Below are 16,902 nucleotides of genomic sequence, written 5' to 3'. Positions count from 1 at the left end.
GTTTAACAGGGCTTGATATGTTTACACGATTTGAAGAATATTGACCCGTTCAGTTTGTTTTGAATATTAACTTACAATGTAGGTGTATTTTTTATGATCTAGCGGTCCATCACATTGGAATCGGATTGCAATTAACTATTCTAGATAGATTATATAGATATTTATGTATTATTTGATACTTTGAAATTTACCGCTTTATCCGTACACGTACGTGAAATTGACGAGGCCTATGACACAAAAGAGTTCTATCTGTGTAGTGGCGGGGGGTGGGGGTGGGGTACTCTTTAGTTTTATTGTGGAATGAAACACAAAGTTTGCAATGTAATTTTAGTCTGTAAATATTCATTATTATCAGTTTGAATGTTTCTTTAAATCAGACAAATGTTACACTTTAAGGATACTGATTATAAAACCCCGATATGAGACAAAATCAAACGGATAGAAACCTAAATTCAAGCAGTTAGGGGGGGGGGGGGGTTAAAAACTTTCATGTTTCCGTCGTCCGACATCATACACACAACACTTTTTTTAAAAAGGAATTTTACTTCTATAATTTACATTAAAAGTGACATGTACTCTTCGAGTTGTGAATCCCGTGGGGATCCGGGTTACAATAGGTCCTCAGTACCCCTTACTTGTCGTAAGAGGGGACTAAATAGGGCGGTCGTTCGGATGAAACCTCTAAAACCGAGGCCCCGTGTCACAGCATGTGTTTCACGATAAAGATCTCTCCCTGCTCAAAGGTCGTAGGCGCCGAGCATAGGCCTAAATTTTGCAGCCCTTCTCCGGCAATGGTGACGTCTCCATGTGAGTTAAAGGTTCTCGAGCGGGATGTTAAAAACCAACCAACGACCAATTTGTGAATAAACAATATAAAACAGGCGCGTAGCTGCCTATACGCAAGTACGCGACTCAAATGATGTGTACGCAATCGCGTACTTACGACAAAGATCTTTCTCTATCTATCTCAAATTTTGAGATAGATAGATAGAGCTCTTTGCCGTTAAAATATTTGTGCCTAAAGAATAACTGCATTATATAGTCCCGGTTTATAATTTAATCAGCATCATAATGTCCATTCAATCAAATTTAAAGTGCTTTTTGAATTTCAAATCATTAACATCATGTCGAATATCACTAATGTACATCGTATATGTACATGTAGTAGACGGATTAGGATATTCTTTGTAATCAGTAACATTTCCCATATATTTACCAGTCGAAAACAACGAGAGAAAAAAATTACTAAATGACTGTAAAGTCAGTCCAAGTACACATGGTGAGTTTGCATACTAAAGCACTCTAGAAAATAATTTCGTGAATTCTTTTGGGTTTGGAAATTGACAAGAAACTCTGTTTCTATGCAAAGAAAGTCGGTGATTTAATTGCTAAAACCCAGGAGTTTCCGGAGGCTTCGTCCCCAGGGCCCCCACCAGGGCTTTGCCCCGGACCCAGGGGGGGGGGGGGGCTCAAGGCGGCCCCCAAACCCTTTGCCATACTTTGCGTACACTTCAGTTTCTTTCGGTTACGCGCCAGTAAAAAGGTTTTAATCGATTTGGACAAACAATTATCATAGTTTTAAGGGAGTGGTGGGGGATCCTTGGTGAAAACTGTGAAGTTAGTTTTTGTCAGACATTGAATTCTTGATCTTGTCTCTACACAATACAAAATTTTGTCTTACTGAAAATTATATAGATCTTTTGAATTCAAAATATATAATGAACTAAGGAAATAGTTTTTACAAAATTAGTATGACAATATCTTGAACTATTCAGAGAGTCTCAACTTCAAAGAAACAAAGATAGTAAATTTTAAATACTAATAAAGAACTCTTTTTCGCTGGCTTTGGGGGTTCGCTATAACCGTGTTTTACGGTATACGGGTTGTTAAAGACGTGATATAATTGATTATGTTTACAATAATTAAAATGCTTGTAAAAGAAGGAACAGTTATCAAAAGATTTATACACATGGGAACCACGGAAATAATGCTTTTGATGGTGCATCATTTTCTTACTTTATCTTTACAACTAAAATCTACGATGTAGTAAGTCGGCACACAATATATTTTCTTTTTGAAAATACATGAGGACATGAATTGGGACGTTTCACACGCATATTTCATGAAGCGCGTTAGTGTATTTATGTATTCTCAAAAATGATATTTATTTCTCATATTTACATTGTACATGTGCTTTCATTTCTCTTGGAATCCTCAGCCATAAACACAAGTTACATGTATATCTAAGATTCTTACGCGCACTGTTTACCACTACAGCGCGTTCATGAAGAAATGGCTATGGTTAACACATTGGAAACGTTAACATACAGTTTTGTACTTCATGTAACATGGTATACGTTTTGAGAGAAATAAATAAACTTAAACCTTGCATTTGATTTATAAGAAATGAGTTTGATATGTTCATGTATTTGTTAAAATTTTTGTTGATATAAAAACTGTCCATCCGCCACCATCTGCTCTAGGTACTTTGTAAAACACGTGCTGGAAACAGATTTAACATGATTGGCTTTTTTCTCTGATTAAACAAAGAAACATTTCATTTTCTTGTCAATTCTGGAAAGTGTTAAAATCATAACCTCCGATTGGCTATGATTGTATGCGCCTAGCTTCCATTCCTGAATTACATTAACGAATTTAATTACATGTACAGGTAATTACAATGATTACAATCCTCAAACACCTCTATATTAATTCACTATAGTTAATTCTCAAATTGTTAGAGATGTATAAAATATCCCCTGATATTTTTAGCCAATTACAAAATCATAGAACATTTATGAATGAGTACACGTGATGCTTATTCAAGTGATTTATTGGCGTATAAGAATTCAAGGAATTATGTGTACATGAGTGCATTTCACACCGGTATTCCTCACGTGAACATTATTCACGTTTCATTATTACACAGAAAGTGAATGTACTATGGCGGCTTTCCCCAGCCATGTACTCAACTCTAATCTATTGATCTAGAAATAATCTGCAACGAGATGACGTCATTCAGAAATCTGATCGCAAGTCTATTAAAGCACTGAGTACAGAGAGCTCGTCTGATCTATTCCTTTTCTTTATGTGCATTGTGCTAACTTCCTCTTTGTAGAATGCAGAGTTAGGGACTATATTAATGTAACTGCAACTAATGTTTCTTGGAGGCATAAATTTCATCAATATTGAAAATACGGAGTTTAGTAGTATATAATAGGAATTGAACCTGCTCTTAAACCGTTATATTGGTCATTAGAGGTCATTTAGCAGGGCCGTAAATTAACCTTCAATTTGGAGGAGGCAGGAAATTAGGCGGGGGCCTGGGCGGCCCCCAGACGCTGAGCACATTTTGTGCACACTGAACACGTTTCGTGCAAAATCCTTAATTCTAGGGCCTTCTAAGATGTTACTTGACTAACTCATTCTAAAAGAAAGATTTGGAATGCTTTTTAAGGGAGGTATCATGTTCTTAGTTATTGGAAACAACATAAATTCTAATGAACTTTAAATTTTAATTTTTTTTGGCTCAAAAGTTGGAGGAGGCAGCTGCCTCCTCCGCCTCCATGTAATTTACGGCCCTGTTTAGAGGTCACTTGCGGAGTCGGTAACAAGCTTGTTATAGGTGTAGTAGATGTAAGTTTCATCATTAAAGAATATACAGGATCTGCTAGCAATAAACTTTTGGTCACTCTTTTGAAAAAAACCTTTGGTTCCGGGAGACGTAATGTGAAGTTTGAGAATTTGTAGTTTGTAATTCTTAAAAAGATTTCATCTGAATAAACTTTTGATACACTACGATGATGATGTTTGTACATTGACATGACAAATTGTCTTTCTATAAAAGAAAGCTTTTAATGAGTTTTCCTATATCATTCGGTTTATACTAGTATTTCTTGATATACCTTTAAACCCCTGTTATGACCTTGACCTAGACCCTGTGCTGAACATAAGGACACATTTCTATTGATTTGTAGCCTTGTTGATTTCTGTCTATTTCCAAAGATCAAAAGTGGTTCTCACGGCTTTGTTCGTTTATGGTGATCAACTTCATACTGAATCAGATGCAAAACGGACGAGGTCGGTATTGCAAGAATTTCTAAACGATCGCCATATTCCACGCTATTGATTAGCCTCGAATTGTTCGGTATGATCAAATACTTATTTACTAATAATTTCGGTGATTAGAAGTTTATGGCTTCCGTCAACTCAAATCAAGGCTCTCCACTTAATTCGTGTTGGGAGCCAAAGATTTGCCATGACATCATAACCAACGTTTGATGTTCCTTCGAGAATTTTTTTTTACTCTAATCTAGACGTCACTAGCTGTAGGTGAAGTGCCACAAATTTGGACCTTTATTTAATATTCAACTATCATGATCAATAATAAATATTAAGAATCCAGACTTGCCAGTATCAAAACGGAATCATTATAAAAAGAAGGAAAACTATTATGCGGCGTTTCCGATAGGGTTATCTTACCCTGACGCTAACTGCTATCCAATCAAAATATGCTTAAAATATAACTCATCAAATATCATTCGTCATCATAAAATCATTTGCTTCATAAATTACATGTGAAATTTTTTGAAACTGTAAAAAAAAACTATTCGAGTGAAAAGGTATAAAGTTGTGGGATTTTGTGTTCTAGCGGCATATTCTCATCAATAAAACTGTGGCGTGTCTCCTCCTGGTAACTGATATGAGAATATTTATTTCATATGAGAACCTGAAATTTTCAACACGTGAACTATGCTTCACGTTCCTTTCTTTAACAAAAGTGAATGTTCTATTGTAGTTTTCCCCTGTCTCTGCTTATATCTAATATCTTTACAGGAGGTTTATATAGGTACAATATCTTTACAGGAGGTTTATATAGGTACAGTATCTTTACAGGAGGTTTATATAGGTACAATATCTTTACAGGAGGTTTATATAGGTACAGTAGTTCTCCCCTGTCTCTGCTTATATCTAATATCTTTACAGGAGGTTTATATAGGTACAGTAGTTCTCCCCTGTCTCTGCTTATATCTAATATCTTTACAGGAGGTTTATATAGGTACAATATCTTTACAGGAGGTTTATATAGGTACAGTAGTTCTCCCCTGTCTCTGTTTATATCTAATATCTGTACAGGAGGTTTATATAGGTACAGTAGTTCTCCCCTGTCTCTGTTTATATCTAATATCTTTACAGGAGGTTTATATAGGTACAGTATCTTTACAGGGGGTTTATATAGGTACAGTAGTTCTCCCCTGTCTCTGCTTATATCTAATATCTGTACAGGAGGTTTATATAGGTACAGTATCTTTACAGGAGGTTTATATAGGTACAATATCTTTACAGGAGGTTTATATAGGTACAGTAGTTCTCCCCTGTCTCTGCTTATATCTAATATCTTTACAGGAGGTTTATATAGGTACAGTATCTTTACAGGAGGTTTATATAGGTACAGTATCTTTACAGGAGGTTTATATAGGTACAGTAGTTCTCCCCTGTCTCTGTTTATATCTAACATCTTTACAGGAGGTTTATATAGGTACAGTATCTTTACAGGAGGTTTATATAGGTACAATATCTGTACAGGAGGTTTATATAGGTACAGTAGTTTTCCCCTGTCTCTGTTTATATCTAATATCTTTACAGGAGGTTTATATAGGTAAAGTATCTTTACAGGAGGTTTATATAGGTACAGTATCTTTACAGGAGGTTTATATAGGTACAATATCTTTACAGGAGGTTTATATAGGTACAATATCTTTACAGGAGGTTTATATAGGTACAGTAGTTCTCCCCTGTCTCTGTTTATATCTAATATCTTTACAGGAGGTTTATATAGGTACAGTATCTTTACAGGAGGTTTATATAGGTACAGTAGTTCTCCCCTGTCTCTGCTTATATCTAATATCTTTACAGGAGGTTTATATAGGTACAGTAGTTCTCCCCTGTCTCTGTTTATATCTAATATCTTTACAGGAGGTTTATATAGGTACAGTATCTTTACAGGAGGTTTATATAGGTACAGTAGTTTTCCCCTGTCTCTGTTTATATCTAATATCTTTACAGGAGGTTTATATAGGTACAGTAGTTCTCCCCTGTCTCTGTTTATATCTAATATCTTTACAGGAGGTTTATATAGGTACAGTATCTTTACAGGAGGTTTATATAGGTACAGTAATTCTCCCCTGTCTCTGTTTATATCTAATATCTTTACAGGAGGTTTATATAGGTACAATATCTTTACAGGAGGTTTATATAGGTACAGTAGTTTTCCCCTGTCTCTGCTTATATCTAATATCTTTACAGGAGGTTTATATAGGTACAGTATATAAACTATTCGTATTTGTCATTCTTCTGTGTTCTTTACTAAATAGATTTACGCCGATCATAATGTCAATTACCTTTTTAATCAGTTAATCAATATGTTTAAGTGGCATTAACATTAGCCGTCTGTAACATTGTCAAAGATAGTAGGGTTAACACACTATCGATCTATCCATTGTTTGTACACACTGTAATGACCTACCGAATTTTCCTACTAGCCCCGCATCCACCCTCTCTCCTTTGTTTTTACTTCATTCATAACAGTCCACCTTTTGTATGATATTGAATTATTTTTTATATTAAATAATGATCACGCTGGTAAAAATCTTGGAGCAGTAGCGATCCCAGAAAAAAAAATTATACCCTGTCGTTTACAAACATGATAAATCACTTTGTGTTCTGTTTTCTTTGAGGATTGCATTCTCATATTATACCGAATTATATCATGCTTATATTTCTGCCAAACCAGAGATGCGTGGCGAGTGTAAGGTGAAATCTGAATAGCAAAAACGATACCCCAAAGACCAAACCACAAAAGTTCAGACACTAAGCACGTGAAGACTATACATCATCATTAAAAATAAGCGTACTTAAAAATACGGGTAGTGTTTTTGTCCTTTTGCATTTCTTCTATTTTAAAAGTTTTGATTTTTTTGGCTTGATGGAAACGACACATATCATCACCCCCCCCCCCCCCCCCCCACTTTGATTTCAGTTTGGACCCTCCTTGACACTATTTCCCTTAACACTTTTGATTACAGTTCGGACCCTCATTGACACTTCGAATTCAGTTTGAGCTCTCCTTGACACTTTACTCTCAGGTTGAACCCTACTTGATACTTCCATTGCAGTTTAAACCCCTCGACATTTTTATTACATTTTGAACCCTCCTTGGCACTCTGATTACAATTCGGCCCTCCCTTGACACTTTTGATTTCAGTTTGAACCTTCCTTAATACATCAATGAATTTAATTTGAATCCTCATTCATACTTTGATTATAGTTTGAACCCTCTTTGACATTTTGATTTCAGTTTGAACTCTTCTTTGATACTTTGATTTCAGTTTGAACCCTTCTTTGATACTTTGATTTGATTAGAACCCTCCTTGACAGTTTGGACCTTCCTTGGCACTTTGATAACAAATTGAATTATTCTTGACTCTTTGATTTCAGCTTGGAGCCTCCTTGACACGTTGGTTACAAATTGAACTCTCTTTCAGATTTGTAGACGTCGATGCCGATCAAAAGATATATAAGTATTTAAGATACATGCCAATGATATATACCTGAAACGTTGAGAATTTATTGAAATTATGAATTTATGTGGAATTCATTCATTGAACGGTTTCCATTGAGCATGTCGGTCCGATTTTCCTCTATCGTCTGCCTAAATTATAACACTTTAAAGTCTTTTTTTATACACCGAGTGAATGGTAATATACACGGAAATAGGCTGCTTGAATCGCCTGTTAAGAAAATCTTCCAAAAGAACTCTAAAAACGTCAGTGTAAATTGCAAAAAAAAAAAACAAAACAAAAAACAAAAAAAACAAACAAACAAAAAAAAAAAAAACCTAAGCGAGTTTCGTGTCGAGAATTATTTCTTATTGAAGAAGTAGAGTTCTAGCAACACTTTCAATAAAGGTGTTTTATCGTAAATACCTCCAAATGGATCAATGTTTAAACCCTGGGGATTGGGGTAATGTCATATTTTGTCATTTTTATTTTTATTTTAAAGGTACTTTTATTATCTATTTAGAACAGCCATGTGATGACGTCATACCGAAGCGCATATTTGTCACCTCGTTCTGATACAAAATGTTCTCATGTAAACACAAAATAATTTCAAAAGGTTAAGTACAAAATTCTTTGGTTTAAAAATAGATTTTAAAGACTGCAATTCACATGCGCAAATGAGGGTATGATCTGCCGTAACAAACCCGCGATGTTCTATTCTGTTTGCAATATTAAAAAACATGACGTCATTGTGGTCAACTAGGTACAACAACATCGGTATATTAGATCACGGTGTCCTGACGTGTCTTCTTCTTTCAGCTGCCGTATGGAACTTCTGCTACATTCTGAGTAAATGATGAACAGTCTACAACATTGACTAGAAAAGCTGATTGGGATTCTGATTTCATGCTGATAAAGAGTTGTCGATGAATACTATGACGCATGCAAAGGAGAAACCCGTCCTCGTAAGTCATTCAAAAATAACACTTGGGAACAGTTTTTGAATTGACGGTGTACAATAACCTGTCATCGCAAGACAATAAAACCCAAGATTATTGGATAGCAGATGCTATGGACGTTCTGTGCAATGCAGTCAATGCATTCCTAGAATATAATCCCAAACCATGAAATAGTCTAAATCCAGGATGCAAATATTTATCTGGACATAATAGTTGACGATATTGATAAATGGATACTAGATATATAAAACCAAACTTGGAATGGATACTCTCGGAACAGTAAAGGTATTAATTTGAATATAAAACAATTAGAGAGTCACGGAGTAGAAATGTTTCTCTAACCACTGCTGTAATAAGACTAAGCAGTCAACAACGAATGAATGATTTTGCGGAAAATGGTCACGTTGCTTTTAAAGATATTCCATTATGTATGTCAATGCCTTCAATAAGAATAGATGCGTTCAGTTGGTTGTTATATGATTAGGAGGTAATTTGAGGTGAGTTGATTGATAGCATAGTTCCAATCACTGCACCTCTCTTTTCATTTTATTTTGAAAGCTCGTTAACTTCTTCATCATGAAAAATTAGAAATGCAAAGTAATGTCGGTTTGTATATCATTATGTTTTACGGTTACCTACAAAGATTACAAAGCTACTGGGTGGTGGATAATGACGGAGAGAGATATTCTCGGTCATCTTTTAGATTAGCATTGTGTGAGATTTCAACAACTTAGATCTAATGGTCAAAGCGAAATTTTTTAACTCTACTGGTGAGAGGAGGTAAATGCACTTATCACAATTTGACTTGAAATGTTTTGATTGGATCATAAAGTAAACTTATTAGTTATAATTTCTTTGATTCTTCTTTTTTGGTTGTAAATGTACATGGGTTTTAAAAATGAATGGAAACTGACTACTTGTATAAAACAATGGATACATGTATACACGTATTATTATTCTGGTTTGTTTGACTTCACTTTAGAATTTTTCACTCATATTGAGACATCACCAACTGTAGGTGAAACACCACAAATTGAGGCCTATGTTTAGTGCTAAGGACCGGAGAAGTTCGAGTTCTATAATGTACCCCCACCCCCGCCGCGACATTTAGTTTTAAGGTTATCACACGAAAGACCTATGACTATCACTTTGAAATGCCGAGTGTTTTGCGAAGGAGCAATCTCTGCCTACTTTGTTTTTTTCAAAGAATATACACTAATATGAAAGGTGAAGATAACGCGGTCACGAGCGGGACTCGAACCCCTGATCTTCCTGTTACGAAGCGAACGCTCTACCAATGAGCTACCGTGACCGGTTTGAAAATTATCGACAAAATATTGTTGTGTATATGTCCTTCTCAAAAACAGGAATACCATTTGCTTTACTCAGTTTTTGCATATAGATATTGTCAAGAGTATTTGATGTAATTATAAGACTTATAATATTATTGATTGATTTTTGTTTAACATCCCTCTTGGGAATTTTTCACTCATATGAAGACATCACCATTGTCGGTGACGGGCTACAAAATTTGGGCCTATGCTCGGCGCTTGTGGCCTTTGAGCAGGGAGGGATCTTTATCGTGCAACACCTTCTATGACACGGAACCTCGGTTTTGGCGTTCTCATCCGAAGGACCGCCCCATGTAGTCGCCTCTTACGACAAGCAAGGGGTACTAAGGACCTATACTAACCCGAATCCCCACGGGATAGGTCTACAATATTTAAAATTGAAAAAGTAGATTAGTATTTGAACATATTACGTTATCTTTTAGACTTTTAACAAGGTAAAAGGTAACATAATATGTTCGAACTCTGATGTACTTATTTTATTTTAGATATTGTACGTGGGTTGTTGTGTTCTTTTAAACACAGTTGACAAATCATGATAGTGGTACTGTTCACAACAGGAACTAGGTGTTTAGATTTTCACTTCCCATTATCCTACTTTTAGACATATATTTTCTAAACAAAGCAAAACATGATTTCATGTTTTCTCAAGATAAAAACTCCATGTAAACAGGATAGAAATTTTAAAAGGGAAATCTAAACTTCCTGTGTAAGAAGCATAAACTGTTTAGTGGGTGACAGCTGACTAATTACTTTCCGTGGGATGACAAAAACAAATCCAAGGTTTTATCCAGTATTCAACCGAGCATCACTTCAATACCGTAATCATCTGCTGCAGGAACAGTTCAATACCATTATAAATCAGATTTTCAGTGATCACCTTTAAATACAAGGGTTGACACAAAATATCGTCTTGAATCGGATCAATTTGTATACGAGCAAAAATTTCATGAATGTTGTTTGCTTTGAAAGAGTACCCCAGGGAAACAGCCTACCCTGGTTTATATTTAAATACATGGTAAAAATAGAGGGCTGTTATCTGAAAATAAATACTTTCGTTAAAAAAAAAATCTAATAAAATTCCTAGTATTTATAATATTTGTACTCAGAGGCATGATAATTGATCTTGCTGTGAGAGAACTCGGAACATACCTCAATGAATTAGTGAAGAAAAAACAAAGAAAATTTGTACTTAATTGTGTAAGTACAAAGAAAACAGATTTTGCAAATGCTTTGCTGTTTTTAGTCTTCTCCGCTTAAAAATGCATCGTCGAGTGTATTTGTTTTGTGTGTTTGTTTTACGTCATTCAACAATACACTCGTGTAGAGAGACGTCACCAGCTGTAGGTGAAGTGCCACACATTTTGACCTAGTCCATGGTGCTCAAGTCCGCAGCAACGAGGGCCTTTATCCTACCAACACCTACCGTGAAACGGGACCGTCGTTAAGGTCATATTCACTACGCCCGTGACTTTCACTCTTAATGCCTCTTTTAAATACCTGAGGTTTGACGGTCGTTAAGGTCATATTCACTACGCCCGTGACTTTCACTCTTAATGCCTCTTTTAAATACCTGAGGTTTGACGCGGCTACGGGATTGAGAATTGAACACGGGACTTCTCCGTTGCGAAGCGATCGACCTAACCGCTAGGCTACCACGTAGTGTCATGTGAAAATTACGCTGGTGATGTAGCAGATATTCTCGATAAAAAAGATGACGTCACTTAAAGTACTTTTGTATACGTATACTGTAAATGCGTAAATGTAATGTATATTGCATTCTTGGAATCTTTTGCATCCGTTGGGGGCCAATCTTCGTGGCTTGTCAATGTTTTGCAGTTCAATCTCGATGCGATTTTCAGGATCCGTGTAGTTTTTGCACAGTGAAACAGAGTATAAAATGTACATTTCATCGAGGTTTTAAATTCGTGAGAAAGGAGCGCCAACGTCAATTAAATCCCACGAAATGTAATTTGTAGATGCTTTATATTGAATAAATCGAATAAATTGTGCCTTTAGATCTGAGCATATATACTTATCATATGATGATACATGTATTGTAAATCTAAGGTGTAAATTTTGCACTTGCCTCCAGAGTTGTAACAATACTGTCATTTTTGTATTTGATTAAAAAAAATTGTTCTTATATCGATAATTGAAATTTAGCAACTCTAGATAAAAAAAGATCAAATCGAAAATTCTGAGTTAAACAATCTATTCAGTGATGTGATTTTCATTATATTCATTTCAAAAGAAAGGAGAAAAATAGCAGAAAAATACAATAACACGTGCTTGTGGCAGCAATGCTTTGATTCTATACAGCCTTTCTGTTCGAGTACAGAATTCAACATAGGCGTCATACAATCGTGGCCAGTTACATGACCTTTCTTTCGTGTATTTCAGTTTAACTATTCCATGTTTGTAATCAAACATAGACTATTATACCAACTCACAATCTCTTTGCCTAAACCTATCACAACCCCAACCCCCTGCTTTTGAACGGAATGGTTCCAGCAAGAGAAACCCAATTGAATTGATGTGATTTTCAGATGGCAAATTAGATGATGAAAGAATTAATCCGAAAATCGGCTTCCAGAGTCACGTGATAAATGATTAAGAAATCGAATAGCAACTAATTCACATAGCAGGATATACTTATATAGATACTAATATTTTGTCTTTAAATGGTGAATACATTTGAACTTCTCTCCTTCGTAAAGCAGATGTACATTGTAAACAGGAAGAGAAAATTATCAGTCATTTACGTAGAATGGTGATAATCGGCCTCATAAACATATTTTTCACTGTAATTTGTAAACAAGTTTTGCAGTACCATTTTACAATCATGGACCATGCAACCAATAACGGTAGAGGGAGCTGTATGTTTGCCTGTGAGCACAACGTTGTTGTCATGCATGCACGATAACTTTCATAACAACATTTACTTCCTGTGACATCAAAGTCGGCTTAATCTGAAACGAACGTTATGAAAATAACATAATCTATAATGCGTTATTAGAATTATTGATAAATTCTTTACATAGATCCTATAATACTGCTATAATTTTTTAATTTTCGCTTTCCAAATAGTTCTAAAATCTATTATTGGCAAGAGAAATATGCAAATGTCTACATTCAGTGAAGATGGAATTTTAAAATCATTTCCCATATGATTATATTTCCCATATCTTGATATGAAGACTACGAGAAAAATTACTATATATATTGGTATTATTTGTTCAACAATTTTAAAATCAGAACTAAGCTTTTTTTAGTGATCCTGTGAGGATAATGCACTGTACATTTCTTATTCTACATAAAAACAATGTTTTATTTGCGACAGAGACGACATTGTATCTTCAGTTTGGAGAGAACCCCGGACCTCTGGATCGTCAGTCCAGTCCTCTTTCCGATCACAATCGTTCACCAACTAGCCAACACTAGTAGGATACTATACATATTGCTCTATCGATCGATCGATCGATCGAGAGACAGAGATCCCCGATACCCCAGAGTCTCAACTTCACTGGGACGAAGTTCTTGGAAGCAATCATTCTAACCCGCAAGAGAGTACCCCGACTCCACGCTGCTCGCCAAATGTTATTGAGCCTCTGCTGAAGATTTGACACAACAGTCCAGAGGTATTGGGTTCACTCCACATCTGAGTCACAATACAACAGCTTTGCAAATACTGCAACTATACAATGTACCAGGTGAAGTTTTTACTCACCAGCCTACTGCGCTGGTGAGTGCAAATAAAAGAAGCAACACGATTCTTCAAAACCCTATCGTGAAAATAGAATACAAAATTACTGCATTTTAGCGTTAAAATCTATCGAACGTTAACATACAATTATATCAAAATTATGCATAAAGTACTGGTTGATCACCTTTCGTGTAATAGAAGATTTGTATAGTCCAAACTAACCCATTATCACCCAAACTGTTTACTAAACATTACATATACGTAAGAAATAATCAATTTGCACAAAATATAAATCTCTTCAATAGAAAAAAATACATTGTTTACGAAAAAAGCTTCAATTCCTCTCATATGATTTTGTTTCGTAAAAGGGATAAAATGTCATTGAAGATGTTAAATGCTTACGTTAGAAAAAATGCATTATAAGCTGTACACAGGTAATGACATCATTTTCGAGTGATTTCTGAATTTCGCAAATGTTATACGTAAAATTATATTTTTCTTTACACTGTAGTGGCGCATTAAGGATAGAAACCCGAGCCAGCGCGCCTTCTGTTACTCGTGAAATCGGCCTTGATGAGACAATATTGATAACGTTGCTATGATAAGCTGTCGATGAGGTACAGTTACTGCATCAGAAAAAAGGGGCGGGAACATATCATCTGATTGGTTGTCTATTAAAAGATCCAATGTTTACGTTATCCAAGCGGTTGCTGATGACTCACCTAAACGTGTATAAAGGTTGTAGAGCATAGTATCGATAGCATACAACGAATAGAGCCTTAGAGTATTGTAGTAGTGATTCTAATTTGATATATTCTAAAATGGAAACAAAATTCTTAACTGTGAACAGAGGACTTGGTGTCGAACGTGCATCTTCATTCAGCATGGAGAAACCAAGCATTTTGCAAGTACCCATTGAAGCCAGAAGAAGAAACAGTGTTCCGAATTCTACTTTTATGACAGAAATTTCAGACTCTCCAATGGAACGTGTAAGGTCTTTCAGCATTACTCCTAAAGGACTGCGAAACCGCGGAGACAAAATCAGAAGAAAAAGTACTCTGAGTATTGAGACGAATTCCAGTTATCAGAGCAATACCAGCCTACAGGAGAGCGAATCGAGACATACAGGGTGCAATAACTCTAATGACAGTCTCCATCCCGTGGAGACCGAGCGCTACATGGTGGCGGTCATTGGATCTGGTGGTGTAGGAATGAAAACGTTAAAAAGTCAGTTCACCACCTCGGAAGAACTGTGCATTAATAATTGTGGTAAGTGTTCATTCATACTTCCTAATTGAAAAGATAATTTCCTAATTGGTTGAAGTATTTGAAATAATTTTGTAATTAGTTGAATAATGGTGGTATTTCTGGTATTCATAGATGCTATGGAACCGAATGAAGAAGAGGTGTGCGTTAGTTTGGACGGAGAAGAATGTTTTTTGTCATTTGTGACGGAGGAAGATTTCATGGTAAATATACTTTTAATATATATTTTTGAGCAAAACTTAAAGTAAAACAAAATATGAAAAAAAAAATTAAATAAAACAAACTAGCTAGCTACATGAACACGAAAAAATAAATCATTTTGGAAATTACAATAACTTTACTTGGCCCAGACTGAAAAATTGGTTTAAATCTGCAGAAAATAAACTTATAACTTTTGTTCTTATCAAGATTTTTCGATGATTCATGTTAGTTGGTACCGACTTTATAATTTCCCAGGGATTTTTTATTGCACGTTTTGATAGTAACTCTTGACGTCACTATTCTTGAGTCAGATTTGTGACTCAGCCATCTGTCACCCTAAACTGAAAAAAAAATAATCGAACAGCGTGAGCAACAAGTGAATATGCATTTTCGTCACCAATCAATGCTAGATGATCAATATTCCTACGCGATTAATGAATATTGTCTCCACTCATTGACGTCTCGCTTGTGGAACAGCACTATCGTCTGTAGTTTTTCCAAAATGCTGTGTTCACACATAAAAACGACAAAAGGCAGATTGATCCAGTAATTGGAAGGAGATATATTTTGCACAACCAGCAAATTGAAAGGCCAATGAACCGCTGAAGATGACAGCTCTTTCCATTGATCTTGCACAAACTCTATTTTTGTCGTCTAGTAATTGACAACGTTAAAAGACACGGGATTGATGCTTTACTTCATTTTTCTTTTATAGATTCAAGGATCACGAGCTGCTGTTGACACAGTTGTAGTGGTCTTCTCGGTCATTGACGCCCAGTCCTACAAAAACGCCTCTAGAAAACTGCAATTTATTCGCCAGGATCTTCATTTTGACATACCCGTTTTCTTGGTGGCCAACAAAGTTGATTTAGCAAGAACACGAGTCGTATCAGAAAAAGGTGGGAACCAGTTACAATCCTTAATTTTTTATTTCAAAATTCAATTGAATTTTGTTTTTTTCCCCCACCTGTTTAGTGACCCTATTATTTCGGCTTTTCGCTTGTTAACTAATATTTTTTCTCTTTCTTCATTTTACAGAGGCAAGAAAACTTGCAGATAAATACAAATGCAAATACGTTGAGACATCAGTGGTTCTAAATCACAACATTGATGAACTCCTCGTCGGCATCGTTCGTCAGGTGCGATACCAACAAGGGGGGTTCTTGGTCTCCAACTCAACCGAAAGCATACCAAAGAATCGAAACAAAGTGGCTCGATTTACCAACATTCTTATTGATAAAATCATGAACATTGGACATAAGGAAATTCCTTGCACGAACCTCTTCGATGTTTGAGCTTCGTTAAAACAAATAAGTTTTTGTGGACTGCCAAAGTCTATCAATTTGATACAGCTCAAGAATTTTTCAAGATGGAGGCCAATTCCTTTTACGGTTGCGTATGATTTGATGCCGTGAGGACAGGTTAATTGAATCCTCTCAAATCAGAAATCGAGCCAAAAGTCAATGGTGCTATTGACCAGTACTGTGCCTACATGTTGATGGGTATGTCAAGGAACCCTTGCCGATTAACTTAAAGACTTCTGTGATATATCATAATGTACTATATTTTCATACACATTATTCATTTTTTATAAATAAATGAAAAAATCTACTTGACACTGTCTTTGTTTGTGGTCATTTGTTTAAAATAGTTTATATAGAATCTTGAAAAAGTTGTTGCAAACGGTCAATGACTTAAATTTGATGGTGTGTCCAGGGGTCCGTGTTTGCCCAACTATCTATTTTGTATTGCTTGTAGGAGTTATGAGATTGATCACTGTTCGTTATCTTCACCTTGCATAAGTATGTTAATCATAAAAGATTGGCAAATTATCTAATTGTAAGAAGATGGGCGAATTTTTA

At 35.6% G+C, this 16,902-nt stretch overlaps 1 protein-coding gene across 1 annotated transcript; it reads left to right on the top strand.

Moving 5' to 3' along the window:
- The first annotated feature begins 14,302 nt into the window (after positions 1 to 14,302).
- LOC125668267 (GTP-binding protein GEM-like) lies at positions 14,303 to 16,656 on the top strand. Its single transcript, XM_048902166.2, has 4 exons — positions 14,303 to 14,842; positions 14,954 to 15,042; positions 15,756 to 15,939; positions 16,079 to 16,656. Exons 1-4 carry the CDS (start codon positions 14,395 to 14,397, stop codon positions 16,333 to 16,335), a joined length of 978 nt encoding a protein of 325 aa, XP_048758123.2. The 5' UTR covers positions 14,303 to 14,394; the 3' UTR covers positions 16,336 to 16,656.
- The last annotated feature ends 246 nt before the right edge of the window (positions 16,657 to 16,902 follow it).

Source organism: Ostrea edulis, chromosome 1 (genome assembly GCF_947568905.1).
Source record: "Ostrea edulis chromosome 1, xbOstEdul1.1, whole genome shotgun sequence".
Lineage (NCBI taxonomy): Eukaryota > Metazoa > Mollusca > Bivalvia > Ostreida > Ostreidae > Ostrea > Ostrea edulis.
The sequence above is the reverse complement of the archived record's forward strand: the minus strand, read 5'-3'. Positions and strand labels throughout refer to the sequence as shown.

What these genes read in the sequence shown, in the direction of transcription:
- LOC125668267 (XM_048902166.2), top strand. Translation starts at nt 14,395, where the DNA reads ATGGAAACAAAATTCTTAACTGTGAACAGAGGACTTGGTGTCGAACGT. An exon ending in ACTGTGCATTAATAATTGTG is followed by an intron (nt 14,843 to 14,953) that starts GTAAGTGTTCAT and finishes TGGTATTCATAG; the next exon opens with ATGCTATGGAACCGAATGAA. An exon ending in ACGAGTCGTATCAGAAAAAG is followed by an intron (nt 15,940 to 16,078) that starts GTGGGAACCAGT and finishes TTCATTTTACAG; the next exon opens with AGGCAAGAAAACTTGCAGAT.